Source organism: Perna viridis, chromosome 8, assembly GCF_037379345.1.
Source record: "Perna viridis isolate PV_CMFRI_1.1 ecotype Kerala chromosome 8, ASM3737934v1, whole genome shotgun sequence".
Lineage (NCBI taxonomy): Eukaryota > Metazoa > Mollusca > Bivalvia > Mytilida > Mytilidae > Perna > Perna viridis.
In genome coordinates this window covers 16,951,175-16,967,951 of record NC_142452.1, presented here as the reverse complement: position 1 = coordinate 16,967,951, position 16,777 = coordinate 16,951,175, and the positions used below count along the sequence as shown (strand labels likewise).

The window sequence follows — 16,777 nt, the reverse complement described above, 5'->3', positions numbered from 1 at the left end:
AATAAAAGTTTTTGATGAAAAGAATTCCTCTCAAATTTTGGTTAATTTTCCTCTATTTATCCTCCTCTAAACTCTCAACACACTGTGGAAAGAGTAATTCTAGTGGAAATCAAAAGAATGTAATCCAAGGATACGGCAAACACACAAACGTATGAGTTGAAATATGAATACTCCACACGAAGGTGGTGAAGGAATGTTGCCACAGATGAAAGGAAAGTTGACAAATGGAATGAAAAGTCATCGCGTTTGTCGTATAGTTTGGTCGATAGTTTTCCTTACCATCGATCTCTAAGTGTAAGTCAAGATATGAGTCTGACTTCAGTGTCTGTAGTATCCTTTATCTCTAATTCTTTGGGGTAAATGCGATGTATCAAATTACCGAAACTAGGATTGTTTAACAATGAAACGTCATCTATAAAGCGGAAATTGAGATTAAAGGATCTAGCTTCTTTTGGATCAGATCAGCTAAACAGTCAGTTTCATAAGAGTGAAGGAAAAAGTCAGCAAGCAGAGGAGTATAATTTGTTCCGATTGGAATGTTGAAAAACAAGTACACCACACTGGACAAATACGTTGCCGATCAAAAACTCAATTTTGAAAACATATTCTTCGGTATATTGGAAGTGTTTATAATTCACTTTAGTAAGTTCTAGAAAATAATAGTTACCATCATTTCCCATACCTACCTTTTCCGGTGGCAAAAAGTAAGCTGAATCAAGGACAGTTTCCTCTAGACTTTTCATTCTTACTTAGTTAAAGATTTGTCGAAAGAAACATTACATACGTAAATATTTTAAAAAGTAGCTGGAATTAAATTTTAGAAGCAGTGTTTCTGGTATGGATACTGCTCCGACAATTCCAGCAAGGTGTACCAAATCGCACGTTCCGTGTGCTTACCATCTATTTCAGTACAAAAGTTCTGACTATTCCAACGTAACCAAATCATGTTCTATCACTTTAAATGATATATTTGACTACAACGATGACAAACCACATTGTACTATATCAAAATGTGGAAGTAGAAATTGCATAACATGAAACATTCTAATAACCGACTATTTCGTCACTAGTACCAAACGTTTTATACAAGAAATCATGATGACTTAAGTTGCAAATCGACAAACTCAATATACGGATTAGAATACGACCTATGCGATCTAGTATATGTCGGTGAAACACAATAACGATTAAACAAACAAATGTGCGGTCATCGTTCGGGAATTAATACTTCCAAATTTCCGACAGTTTATCAAAATTTAATCAATAGGATCATTCAATTCTCTCTATGAAAGTTCGTATAAAATTTCCACCCAGCGAAAAGTCCTGCCCTAAGTAAAAGCTATCGTAAGGAAAGAGAGAAATACTGAATACGCAGACTAGGTACTGCAATACCTTACGGGTGCAATGACAACATCAAAAGTATAGGAAACATTTCAAGCCAATATAACAATAACATAAATGTGATGAATGTTTTGACAAACATTCAAGACGGATAAGGAGTCACGGTCATCGCCACTATACATCACCAAAGATGCATGATGTCTCCATAGATGGTTTTCTTCCTTTCGTACAAAAACATCTTGGACTTCATCGCATTCAAACTAAACTCTATTCTATACCTCTCACTCTACTACGCTCCCTTTGCAAAAACAAGTCTTGACACTCCTGTTGCATCCAAAATTTTCAATTATAAAATGCTATTGCAGAACCTCTAGATTGAGGACTGTAAGGCAAACCCACCTTGCAAAAACTTCTATTCAAATATGGTCCTTCCTGTCAGGTCATTACAGGAGATTTAAACATCATCAAAAACGAATATCTCCGTAAGGTCTTTTCTAAAGGTCCATGTATCGTGAACCACGCCCATAAAATGAAATTATAACTTTAAAGTTTTTATGGATACCGTGGAGAACTATGTAATAAAATGGATAAAACGAAAACAAGAAGACATCGATTCTCAGTCAGAATGGGTAAAAGCCGTGAGGCCTTTAATTTTGAAACGTTTGAAAGTTTTAAGTAGATCAATGTGTGCTGACACACATCAGGTTAAGTAGATCAATGTGTGCTAACTACATCAGGTTTCAAAGACCCGATGTAGCAAAAACATTGTCTAATATACATGACAAATATGTTGTCGTACTAGCAGACAGAGCACATAACAACATTGTTTTTGTCTGCAAAACGCATTACATCCAATGTTTGTTATCACAGGTAGACGTAGAAAATTATAGCACTAAAAAGACTTATACTGCCACTACACTCTCCAAAGAAGATAGTGGAAAACCATAAATCTGTGTCATCCTCTTTTGGTCTCTTTACCAAAGGCGAAGATTGTGATCCACCGTCTACGTACTGGACTCCTAAACTAAAAAAAAAATCCATACAAACAACGTTAGATAGCTGGATCCGCAAAATGTACCATCAACCCACTTCCAAAACGTTTATTTTCTATACTCACAGTTGCGAAAGAGGGTCTCCAGTCCTACAACAACACTTGTTATTCCCGTAGTGGTATTGATTCAATGTAGATCCTGAAAAATTCGAAAGATCCTCTGAAAACCCTAAATTCAAGAATATTATCAGAATACAATACCATTAAAACATGATGTTTCAACTGTTATATTTCTATTTCCCACACCCAGTTAAAATCCCGACTAAAAACATTATATATCGTGGTTACTCCATAAAAGACGGTTCACATAGAAACAAATATGAAGTTCTTGGTAGAGAGTCCTCATACTTTGTTAAAATTAATTCCAAATTATCTTCCAAATATACCGAAGAAGATGTTTTCAAAATGCTGGAATTTTGTCGACAACATATTTGTCCAGTGTGGTGACGCGTTTTTTTTCCACAAACGGTCGCCATTCCAATGGGAACAAATTGTGCTCATCTACTTACTGACCTATTACGTCACTATTATGAGCCTGACTGTTTGGCTGATTTGATCCAAAAGAAAGAATATCGTTTAGCTAGATCCATTAATCTCAGTTTTCCCTATATAGAAGACGTGTTATCTTTAAACAATCCTAATTTCCGGGATTTGATAAATCGCATCTACCCAAAAGAACTTGAGATAAAGGATACTACAGACACTGTGAAGTCAGCCTCATATCTTGACCTACACTTAGAGATCGATGGTAAAGGAAAGCTTTGGACAAAACTAAACTACAAACGCAATGACTTTTCATTCCGTATTGTCAACTTTCCTTTCATCTGTGGCAACATTCCTTCACCACCTTCGTATGGAGTTTCCATATCAAAACTCATACATTATGTCAGAGCTTGCCGTAACTACGCACTCTTTTTGTATCGCGAAACATTTCTTACAATTAGGCTTCTGAAACAGGATTATGTTGCTACAAGATTGAAGTCATCACTACAGAAGTTTTATGGTCGTCATCATGAACTCATGGATCGTTACGATGTATCCATCTGCACCATGAAAACTGATTTGTTCAACGTGTCATAGTTTTCCGTTCCTTTTTCGTCGTCCCCGGACTTGACTTTTATGAGCAACTCGTCTGGTGTTTCTAGAAAAGCAGAGGACGCTTACCCTACCAGTGCACCTGGTATTCTATTCTATGTTCTTTGTTGTATTTGTCTGTTTGCCATGTCTGAACTTTGTCCTTGTATTAAATTCTGTTGATTTCCGCTAGAATCGTGGTTCCATTGATACATCAATACAATGTTGTAACAACAATAGCTGATGGAGAAAGCTATTAAGGGCGCTCAATCAACTCTGAAGTTTCATTGTAAACGCATTATCTTTGTAAGACAAATGAAAATTCTTCTCCATACTTGCGCATTTTATTTGGTGTATAACATTAACATCAATCCACGTGTTCTCGTGTTTTGATCAAGAAAACATTTTCAAAACGTATTATGGATGGACGGACGGACCATACCGACAAAACCGATTGTATACAGCATACTAGAATTGTAGTGTTTGTTACTACCCATTATGCAATGTGAGTACATAGTAAAATGGTTCAGCAGAATTACTAAATGCTACAACTTTTAATGATTTATAAAAGATAAATAATTGAAAACATAGACAAAATCAAAAAAATTTATTCTATTAACCAAGAAGCCATCCGGCGAATATAGATCTCCTCCAAGTATCGCCATAAATCCTACCGGTTTGTCCACATTGGCCATCGATGGCGGTTCGAACAAATGCAGTCTCTCCTTTATTCATTCGCGCGACGACAATTGAAGTTCCGGTCTGTTTTACATTCAAGTTTCCCGAATAGCTATAAACTTTCCCATAGATGACGCCGTTAATGACCAAATCCGTGCAGATCTCGGAATTACTGTCCATCAGAAGCGTGTATGTCAGTACATATAGGCCAGATACGGGGGCGACGAAAGCTCCTGCGTGACTAAGGTAGCCGCCTCCTTCGTTTACTTGAACTGTGTCGAATATAATTGTGTGATGGTCAACAACGTGATATTCGTTTTGTGACATATACGCACTAAAAGCAACGATGTTTTGACTCGGTAGTTCAGTTGTTGAATCTGACTCTACAAAGAAATAATAAAATGCATATAATCCCTTAAAATATTGGATCAAATTTACGTTATAAATTTTTGTTCCTAATAATGGATTTAATAATATAATTCTATATGTTTCTTGGCAAAATATACACTATTCACGACTATCTCGCTTTCCTTTACTGTTCTTTGACTTAAGTTTCTTTTCTTTTCTGTTTTCTTATATTGCTAATGTTACCTGCTTCATTTAAAAGGGACACTTTAGATTATGTTGTACAAATTTATTTTAAAACAACTTAAGTAAAATTAAAGCACAAAGGTAAGATATGTACTCGTCAACAGAGAGTATTTATAGAAAATAGAGGCAGATAATTCATTTATAGGCTAATGTTTCAATGTGTATTTGTTGTTTGCCTCTTGAAATTATTGGTTGATTTTTGTTGACAATCTGCTGCTTGTCCCATTTCCATAATATTGCAACGGTGTTGAAGTTGTGAATGCTATTTCATCGTGGTTTATGCTGGTAAAAACTCATTGTTTATGTATTTATGACTAGATAGATAGATAGTGTTGCACGTCGACTATATAGTACCTCTGCAGTGTATAGTGATAAAATTGTATGTTAGGATTTATTTAAAAGACAGTGATGATATTTCATATTTACGCAACAGCCTCCTTTCAATTCTCCCAACTGTCATGGCATTCTCCACATCCTGATGCACCCGGATGTGGACTGCATGCTTCTTTTTTGTGTCCTCAGTTTGGTTTATGCTCAAAAGTATGTTCATAAAGTCATCATTAACTTGCAGTGGCTGGGATGAGTTATCATTTGCATTAAATTGTCTCATTAATACACAAACTTCCTGAAGTCTACGGATTTCCTCCTGCTGTTTCAAGTTTCTCCCCTTAATCGCCACAATTTCCTTTTTGAATTCATCTTTTTGCACTCTGTTCGTCAGTTTTTGCTCTTGAAGTTCCCCCTTTATTGTTTCTATCTGAACTTTTATATCCCGAAGTTCTTGGGCTTGGTGTCGCAGTAATTGAATTATTTCCTGCGTATCCCAATCATGAATTCTATCAATGGTGGAACCATCCACCAAAAAACGATAGGTAAGCAATAAAAATAAACCCAAATACATTGCAATAACAAAGTTCTTGTTATCAACTATGTCAGCTGATAAGGCAATTGAAGACATTTATATGTGTATATAGTGTACATAGTTCCTTACATGTGTACTTACGATTCTATCTTTATGACACTTCAAAATTCATGATGCGCTTTCCAAAACAGAATCATGATTCCTTGTTCTGAGTTTTATTTTCTTGACGCACTTTCCTTGACAATGCTTTGAATTCACCAATTAGCATTTTCATTAATCAATTAAATTAATTGGAATAATAAATTATGAATGCTGGTCGTCCTTGTTTCCTGTTTGTACGTTACGACCATGTATTTGAATGTTGATGTCTCCGAATTATCTTTCTTTGTTGATTCTTCGGTATTTTTCGCTGATATTTTTAAAGATGTACTGCCTATAGATATATAACATATCAATTTTTCGGTATTCTGTATTAAATAAAAAATAATACTTCAAAATCTTAAGTGTTTCTGTTAAACAAAATATTAAATAATAGTTGTAAGACAGTAATCAAGGGAACCAAGGTTGTAGCGGTAATCAAAAGAATGTAATCCAGGGACAAAGACCAGACATGGAAAACAGACATACACAACAAAGAACATAAAGTAACTAAAATCATACATACAAAGTAATAAAAGTAAATGAGCAACTTGGACTCTACTAAAAACTGGGAGCATCGACCAGGTACACCGGTAGGGCGTTTCTAGAAACACCCGCCGAGTTGCTCATAAAAAGTCAAGTCCGGGGTAGACAAACGAAGAAAGGTGTAAAAACTGTTAATAAAATGACTGTCTTCTTGTACATGTAGATGCAGGATTATAATATGTTTCTCCCTAGCATGTAACGGAAGTCATATACAAGTACCTCAGTTTTGATCTTATTTTGGCAACACGTTGTAAACTCAACGATAATCGCACTTTACAAAAAAAAAAGCATTTGGTGTGTCAAGAGGAATTCGTGATAATTGCACCAAGGTTGATTCACGTATAAATGATAACCAGGTGCTTAGTATTTTATTTTCGCGATTTAAAAAGTATCCCATTGCATGACATCTTGATAAATTCTAAGGATGTATTTTATCTTTTTCCATTTTCAAAAGTACGTTTTCATGACTTTTTCTTTATAATGCACACACAAAAAAATATTCAAAGAAACACGGTATTGACTGTTTTAACATTTTATTGCTTATATTTAGATTTTTTATTTGAGATTATTAAAATGGACAAATCTGAAACAATTTGGTGCATATAAGAACGCATTATAAAAAGTTCATGGACAAAGTATACAGTCAAATTATAGATCATTTGATCTATAAAAACTAAACAGAAAATATAAATGAAAGTCACACAGACAGGGCTGTTATATTTTGGCTTTGTTGTTGTTTTTGTTTGTTTTCGTTTGATTATTTCTTCTCTCATTGTTAATATTATTACTATTATGACTATCTCTTGTATTACATTTTAGTTGTGAAGTTGAGTTTCATTGGCCAACTTAGTAAAAACTAAACCTAGTTTAAAGGAAAGCCTGCTAAGTGATGGCTCTTGTGTTATTCGGAATTGATCACTTGTTGAAAATTTCAAAGTGTGCGTACTGAGCTGTCCTGTTAAATTATACTTGCAAAAACAGAATGATTCTAAAGCATCATTTTTTTTATTTTGTTACATTTGAAAGGAGTAGAACAAAATGAAACATAACAACACTGTACAACAAAGCCTTGACGTCATATACATACGGAGATAAAAAGATAACGAAATTTTTAGTTCGTGTCATTCCATAGACTAGAATTTACAGTTAAAAAGCTTCTGATTATACTAAGAATACTTGTAATTGTCATTGTTTGGGCAATCATTCAACCGTAACTGTTCACTCTTGTGACCTACTGCACCAAACCAAAATCAACAAAAGTGACTTTATAGAAATACAGAAGTTATTTACCCCACATGATAATGATAGTTATTGTTTTCTGTTTTCTTTGACAATGGACACTTGAATTCTTGTAATATTCATGAAGGACAGACAAGAATGATCAGTAAAAATAAAAACTTGAGTTAACCGAATAAACCTTTAGTACATTTCGGTTGGGTCATAGATAAGAAGTGCATTTCGGAATATTAAGATATAATGAAATGGAGTAGGGCATTTCTCCGATTTTTTTCTTCTTGAATGACACACAATTAGATGTTAGCAGGGGCGTAGCTGCCTATACGCAAATACGCAGTTGCGTACTTTCGGAAAAAGTAACAAAATTAAAAACACACATTTTAAAGATGAAATAAAGGTTTTATGCAATGACTCACTGGGGGCCTTGAGCGACCCCCCCCCAGACCCCTCGCCGTAATTACAAATAAAACAGGCCTAGCTACACCCCTGGTTAGTATTTCGGTACAGTTAATGTCACTGACATCATCTATAATATTAGTACACCTTTAACAGCAAAAAAAATATTTCTCATCTATTCCGATAGGTCTTTTGGTAAAATGAAAAGCGGCTTTTCGTAATAAAAAGAGTTCACGACTGATATGGTAATGTTTTTGGATATATGTTTCCTTCATATCAAACGCTGTGGTTAACTCCAGGTTATTGTAGAATGATAATGTCATATACATGTAATGGAAATAATAAAATGACTTCACACAAAAACAATCCACATCGTTTATTTAGCCATTGTTTCTCTAAATCTGTATCAATGATAAGATGGAGAGGCAAAGATATACACCCTCTTAAGATGTTACACAGCACTTGACACCAGTTACTTAAAACGAAACATACAAATATACACATTTTAGCAATTAACCTCTGAAATCTGCAAAACAGTGCATTCGGATAATGATGTAGTTTATCCATCGCGACCGAGGATAATTCCCGATGAGTTGTAATCCGGCCGATTCGTCCAAACACAATTTTACTAGTGCAAATTTCGATCTCAAACACTTCTCAGTTTGGGCAAAACGTAATCTAAGCCTTATTTGTTTGTTTCTGGTTTTGTATGATGAATTTGATATTTATTTTGTTGTTTGTCGGTATCAAAAGAAGAAACTATTCAATGTTCTTACAAGGAATTGTGGATGAGTATACAAAGTCATTTTCTAAAAACGTTTAATCATGATAAGAATTTTCCGGATGAATATAAATGAACAATTTTACAAATAAGGTAAAACTCTTTCAGCTTCCGTATTCATTTATGCCATTTTTTTTCTATAACAAGCGTGTTTTATTTTGATTAAATGCTTCGAATATTTGGTTTAGTTTGCAAAGAGTAATCAAGGGAACCAAGGTTATAGCGGTAGTCAAAAGAATGTAATCCAGGGACAAAGATCAGACATGGAAAACAGACATTCACAACAAAGAACATAAAGTAACTAAAATCATACATACAAAGTAACAAAAGTAAATGAGCAACTCGGACTCCACTAAAGTTGGAGAACCAGACAGTTGATTTGTCTCTGTTGTAATAACGATAGTTATACAAGTATCTGCTATTTAAGTGTTTGTTATTATTTTCAAAGCCCGTCAATATTTATTTTTTCTTCGTGTTCATTTCCAACTTGTTCTACCTAAATGTATCTAACTGACATTTTATAGGAATAAACTATGGTAGTATATATATGTATACACACACACCCATATAGCACTAAAGTACCGAGTAGTTCTGATGTGGGAACAGACTCACTGGATACTAGGGGGAAATCTTCGCGTAAAAACAACAGCTCCACATATGTTATGATAAAAACAACCATAATTCACGCGAATGACTATGTGTTTTCCTCAAATATATCGCGTTCTAAAGAATGATTCAATGATTGCACCCACGAGAGAATTCTGTGTTTAATGTAAGTTTCTATAGGGAGGGCACACAGCTTTTACCCCCTTCGGGATGTATGCAGTGTTTCTACCAGCAACGCTTATCAAATACTAATTTCTATAACTTTATATCTGTGTCAAAAGAATGCATATCTATATAAAACGACAATTAATCAAAGGTTTTTAGTTAATATAAAACGCCTTGCTGCATGTTGTTTTCAAATTGCTATTTATAAAAGGGGGTACATGCAGTTTTTCTTGAACTTTGATATAAATTAATACGTTTCGTGAAATATTGCAGTCGGTACTTTGTTTGTTTAAATCGTACATTAATTTTGTCGTGCGCCATAATTTAAAAGATTTAGTTGTGTAAACTTCGAAATTTATCTATCCATTTTAATTTTAAGATGAAACAATGATTTATCAAAGAGAAGCTAATATCAAAGGAGAAAGAGGGCATTAAGGGTTGACAAACACAGAAAATAAATTGGCTACTTTGTTTATCCACCCCCTATGGATATTAATAGAGCCTTGTTTTATCATCCATATGTGTTATCGCTACTTTCATCCTATCTAACACGCTAATAGATATTTACCACAAGGTGATAAGTTCTGGAGGTTGTTGGTTTACTTAGTTTTTATAGTATTTTAATCTATTTCATTCAATTCAAATAATGATGTATTGTAACTAAATATTCGCTAAGTAACATTTTAAAAAAAAACCTTGAGCAGTTAGAAAATATTGTTATTTTTTGTAAATGGATTAAAACTAATAGCCATAAAAATCATGATATATTTTTTCAATTATATTTAATCTTAGATACATATGGAATATCTACATACATATCAATATACCGGTTGTGATGAAAATATTTTGTTAAAAGGGGTTTTCTTTTGATAATTTTTATCGTCATTTTTAATCAACACTGTCTACTTTTGCCAAGTTTAATATTTCATGAAGGACAATGACCACGGTCATCTGAAATGTAACTTAAAATTGTGAGATAAAAGATCACATAACATTATTTATGGAGTGTTACGTCAGTTAAACAAATTAGTTTAACAATACAATTTAAATCATGAATAATGTTAAAAATCATTCATGGACATACCTGATGAAAGATGAATGGTCAGTTGACAATACAGTCATCGCAATTGTCGTATAGTTGGGCAATAGTTTTCCTTTACCAACGATCTCAGTGTAGGTCAAGATATGAGGCTGATTACACAATGTCTGTAGTATACTTTTTCTCAAGTTCTTTGAGATAGATGCGAAGTATAAAACCCCCGAAACTATGGTTGTTTAACGATAATACGTTATCTATATAGCGGAAACTTGAGATCAGAGGATCTGGCTAAATGATGTTCCTTCTTTTGGATCAAATTAATCAGTTGTAACGTCAGCCTTTTTAGAGTGATAGAAAAGGTCAACGAGTAGAGGAGCACAATTTGTACCCATTGGAACTCCGACCGTTTGTTGAAAAACGCGTCCAACACATGGACAAAGATGTTGTCGATCAAAATACATGTAACGATCCCAGATATCAGAACCATACTGTAAAATTGATTTAATCATATGATCCATCATATGGTGTGAATACTTCACCAATATGTCCCAGGAAAAGTCATCTTCAAGCATAAACGTTACTTTAAGGGCTTTCTGTAAAGTTCCTGTCTTGCCTCATTGAGCCCTGTGTGGGTCTGAGTGTGAAAACAAGCCCACAGCAGCTCTTAGCATGTCGTAAAAGGTGTCTAAATGGCGCCTACAACGCTGAATGGGACCTGGGTCTCCTGCCCATGGAAAAACTTGGCCGTGTTCCCAAGGTGGTTGAATGGGGGTAACCCTTGCAACTTTGTTGTCCGAGTAGACTTCGAAAAGTAGTCTTTTGGATGTTTTTCGTTCCAATGCCTTAATTTGATAAGATTACTCTTAATTTGCAAAATGTATCGTATATATCACTAATTGTAATGCACTGGTTAACATGTAAAAGGTGACTAAATGGCGCCTACAACCCTGACTGGGATCTGGGTCCCCTGCCTACGGAAAAACTTGGCCGTGTTCCCAAGGTGGTTGAATGGGGGTAACCCTTGCAACTTTGTTGTTCGAGTAGACTTCGAAAAGCAGTCTTCTGGATGTTTTTCGTTCCACTGCCTTAATTTGATCAGATTATTCTTAATTTGGAAAATGAATCGTATATATCACTAATTGTAATGCAGTCGTTAACATAGTCTTCCGCCACAGGAGAAATTTAAAAATAGTTTGGTCTTTTCTGTTGGTTGTGTTTTTTCTTGCTGCTTTATTTCGTGTAAGTAAGATATGCAATAATTTGGTGACATGAAACGAATTTGTGATACTATTCGTTTTATTTTACATCGGAAAGTAATTTCATAAAAACGTTATATGTGGCAATGAAATCAAAAGTATTTTTTACCGAGTTTCATTCGACTGCAATATTTGTCAAAGAGATCAATGTACCTAACAAATATTTCAAAACTAAGTATAATTAATGACATGTTCCATTCTGAATATCACTTTGTTATCATTCTTTGCTGCATAGAGCATAGAATAATCAACTTGATATGAGTGTCATGCCAACATATGACCGATAGACACAAGATACAGAAAACGAGACATTACCGTTTCCGAAGATAATAAAAATTGTGCAGATCAAGCCTAGCTACAAGCGCCTAACATCGTACCGTGGCGTACTGTAGGGTATATACATTATACTTTGTTAACGCTTGAAGTCTAACAGCGTTAATAATTTTCTTATTTAAGTAGTAAATAAGTATAGGATATGGTGACAAGAGTTAAATCCGAACTCTACATATTTTTATAGTTAGTTTTATTGTTGTAAATTTCCCTCCCACTGTGCAATGGAGGGTTGTGAGCTCACAGACATGTCATTTGCCTGTCCCAAGCTAGGACCTGCAGTCAAATAGTTGTCGTTGTATTTTTATGTCCGTTATTATTAATTTTTTTTTCGTTTTTCCCTTTTTTTCTTAGGTGAGGTCGAATTTCGTCTTTTATGAATAGTTACACTTTATTTATTTTTGGGGTATTTAACGACCATATGGTCTGGGTTTTGCCCATCATTGAAGACCGTGTGGTATCAAGGTAAATACCAAAACGTTTGAAACCATCGCAATGGTCCTGATATGGTACAGGAATTTCCGATGGAAATTAATGATGGTGAATCGAAGAAAGAACTTAATGGATTCAATTGTAGGTATAATTAATTTACAGACACGCCCATTTTATTAGTAATAAGAATTCCCCGCTTTGTGAGCGTTTCGTGAAATAGTGCCGTTTGTGTAATCTCTAGTAAGGCGGGCCAAGAAAACAGTCATATATGATGACTTACGTATCTGACTATGGCAAATAATTAAATTCAAAATAAAAATAAGACTTTGGAATATTTAGTACTAAGAAAAATAATCTTGTCGACATAGAATTGCCCAGTGTAATCAACATTGCAACTGTTCTTACGCGAGTATCAATACGACGCATGCCATATTTGCTGAGTCTAGTTCAGTCTAATACCAGATCGAGGTCCCATCTATTTATGAAGATGCCATGGTAACAGAAAATAGGATTATGATGATAAGGATAACGACAACATATCCAAATAATAGACAACAATAATCTAATCCATGACTTACGTCCTTCCATGATAATTTTTCAGTGACTTGTAATTGTGTGATTGGCGTAGTTTTTTTGTTTCCATCGGTTGCTTTGGAGGGCATAATTTTTCTTTTTCGATACCACCGGCCAAAATACTTCCAGATAGTTCTCATTTCTTCTTCATCGTCTCTATAGTATATAGTTGAAATAAGTATGACTTGGATAACGATAAAGCCACTAATTACAATTAAGGTTATCATCATAATCAACAGAAAACTCATCGGATTTGATGACGCTGGTATTGATGCTGAGACAATAGTCAAGAAAACGGCATATGATAAAAGAATAGTCATGGCAAGACCAACACGTTCACCTGACTCTACCGGAAGAAGAAAAACGAGTGGGTTAAGCAACCCAAAAGCAACAGTTGGACATATGACAATTACACTATAGTATAATGGTTCCCGTCTTATAGTTATAATGATGTCATATGTTGAATAACCGTTCCATGATCTAACTCTGGGATAAACCGAAACAATGTCCCAATTAGAATTAGGGGTATAAAAGCTTTCATCCACAAGAGTATCAGCTAATTTGAACTTAACGTCTGTATCTAGAAATCCCCATATATTAAACTGCAAAGTGCATTTTTGTAAATCGTAAGGGAATTTGAAAACATCGGCAGAACATCTCGCTTTCATAACGTCTGCAATAGGTAGAGTAATGTTACCATCGTACGTTACAATGGCAGGGAATTCTGTACCGGCAGCAAGAGGCTGAAGATTGTCAACTGAATTTATAAGAAGAACAGGCGGATTCCAGACAAATGTATTAGATATAAACGTATAAACGACACCACCATAAGATGCTGGATTCCAAGTAAGATCAGGGTGTTTCCACGTTAATCCAATACCTCCTAAAATGACAATCGTTTCTGCAAGTTCATCAAAACCCCCAAGGGTCATGAAGTAGAAAATGGTCGCAATTTCTACAGGGCTGGAGGAATTAACCCGCGGAACGACGTATTTTTGATGGTTGGATATCACATCTGTAAACAATTGTTTGTAATCTGATAGCTGTTGTCCATTTGAAAAACATAAAAAAGCCACACATATCACAAATGCCCTCATCATAAACGAGTTCCACGGAGTATAAACAATGTTTCCTTTCAAACTATTCATATTTAAACATTTTCATATAATAGAAACCAGTTGTGTATAATATTAAATTATGAATATAATTTATACCATTTAATGTAATGGCTATAAGATCATTAGGTTAAGTCGATAATCCCCTGTCAACGATTTAAAAGATCAAATAGTACTACATAATGTGCGGTGTTGAAATCGGTATATAAATATGAAAATGTAAAAACAGATGCTTATTAAAATACAGTTATATTTGTTTGTATTTGAAAAGTAACTATAGAAGAAAAGATATAGAATAACATGGCATTTTTTTCAGGGTATTCAGGGATTTTACTTCTATTTTAACAGAAGCAAATACTACCCCGTAACTTCTAAGTTAGAAGCAAGTTAGTGGAGATGACGTGTATTAAACCTTATTAGTACCTTTATTCTCATTCACAACATAATATAAAGAAGATACACCAGTAAAATATTTTTACACCAGTAAAATATTTTTTGTTCGTAAGTTTTAGACTTTTCCAAAACATCAATATTTGCAGTTAATGTGCATACAAAAATATATCTTGGAAAGTTTCGAATATTGAAACAATCTACATGTATATCCATTTTAAAAGTTAGAAGGGGACATCGGCACAATATAATGGTATCATATAATAAGAAATAATCTCATAGGCTAGCTACACTGATGTAGCTTTTGTGATAGAGTTCCTTCTGTGTCTCATTACAATCAATCTTAGATGACCTTCGTTCGCGGTATTTAAGAGTTGGTTAATAAGTCAAAGAGACAACAATCCCACCGGGATGAAAATGTCAGTCCAAGGCCACCCATAGGTCTTCAGTGAAGTATATTCAAAACACACCAATTTAATGTCCAAAATTAAAAGTCCGCTTTAAAGGCTTTTCTGAATGGCATTTCTGCACTTAAGCGTTGAACTGTCAATCTTGAACATTAACCGATTGATTAAGCATCACATGAGAGATTTGTGAATTTGCAAGACAATTTGCAAATTATGCACCAAATTTGAAGTCAACATAGGGGACCAAGGTCCATAAGTCCATCTTAAGTTTGGGCCCGGGATGGGATTTTAGGCCTACTATTACCCCAGTCCCAAGGTCGATGGACTAATTGAATTTGGTCCCAGCCACTGACTTCGAAGTCAGTGGTACATAAGTGGCTAGGGGTGCCTCCTTTTCAAAATTTTCTCAACGACAGAGGAAGATATGGTAAATCCTAATACTTCGGGAATCGATAGTCCTTAAGTGGGCCTAAAATCTTATCGTAGTCCCAAGATAGACTAGACCTTAGCCTTGGTGCCAGCCACCGGAGTTATTATTGTTTTTTTTTTAAAATTGTCAATCAAACTCATCATACTTCTTTTAGGTTTTCCGGAAAAAAAAATCATCTTCATATTTTAGATATTCCTCTGCTGTTATTTAGATGTTTTCTTTTCTTACTTAAGCTTCTCACTTGTTCTTCTTAGCTATATTTTATTAAGCCGAATGTCCAATTAGAAAGAGTCAAATCCCTTTTTAAAACGTAGTTTTAAATAGGACTTTTATTCGATTTACACGGAAATTACTGCGCGGGTAAGGATAACGACAAATGTACTATAATTATATGTATTTGATTTGGATGACACTGTAATGGTTAAAAAAATGTCTGATATTTAGTTAGTGAAAAGAACTTGAATTCTCTGTGCACTTTTCAAAATATAATTTTATTACACCATATTGAAAAGATGCGGAAACTCAAAATTGTTTATAAAACAGTTCAGAACATATAATCAAGCGCTCATCATTTTGAAGTTCCAATTATCCAAGTTATTGTAATGAATTTACGTGGTTTTTTTTCGAGGGTCGAAGACATGTTATTGTCATAAATAAATAAATTGACAAATAGACCCTTTTGTGCTAACTGTAGACTACTCGATGAGCATATGCAGAGCATTCTCAATACACACTTCCGCGAGGAAAATCCTTTTGTTCTACCCAAGCCCTACCTCGCGGAAGTGTATACTGAGCATTTTCGTTAACTTACCACTAAAGGGTCTATTACCGCTTTTTATATGGATATCTACAAAGATATGGATATCGAATTTAATCACGTGTTTTACAAGTTCTCTTTGTGGTCTGACCGAGTTCGATTATTCTCGTGAATTGTGTCAAAAGCTTGGAAAAATAAAAAATATCGGAAAAAATCGCAAACACTAAATTACCAATACAATTAACACGTACACTGTAAGCATCTATGAATACCAATATGAATTCATAATATTGCCAATTTCGAATACTAAACGAAGGATTGATTTAATAGAAATAATTCTTAACAAGCGGTCTTATATTGGACACATAAATATTTAATTCTAAACAGAACTTTGTTGATATATTTGATTTGCATCACGGATAGTTATCAAAACACGAGAAATCAAATCTTATAGTCAGAGGCGGGTCCAAAAGATATGACCCGATCCCTCTTTTGTTGGACAATTTTGTAAATTTTTATTATTTTTTTATTTGTTAAAATTTAGGTAGAAATGAGCAAATAAATTAGAACCACCCCGCCTTTT

General features: G+C 34.4%; 2 protein-coding genes across 2 annotated transcripts; both read right to left on the bottom strand.

Moving 5' to 3' along the window:
- Positions 1–4,058: 4,058 nt before the first annotated feature.
- Positions 4,059–5,708, bottom strand: LOC148609558 (uncharacterized). The gene is made up of 2 exons (XM_088542103.1): positions 5,162–5,708; positions 4,059–4,527 (listed from the first exon to the last, which is right to left on the bottom strand). The coding sequence occupies exons 1-2, from the start codon at positions 5,691–5,693 to the stop codon at positions 4,082–4,084; spliced, it is 978 nt and encodes a 325-aa protein (XP_088398229.1). The 5' UTR covers positions 5,694–5,708; the 3' UTR covers positions 4,059–4,081.
- Positions 5,709–13,001: 7,293 nt separating this feature from the next.
- Positions 13,002–14,243, bottom strand: LOC148609557 (acetylcholine receptor subunit beta-type unc-29-like). The gene has a single exon (XM_088543124.1). It carries the CDS (start codon positions 14,241–14,243, stop codon positions 13,002–13,004), a length of 1,242 nt encoding a protein of 413 aa, XP_088399250.1.
- Between the last annotated feature and the right edge of the window lie 2,534 nt (positions 14,244–16,777).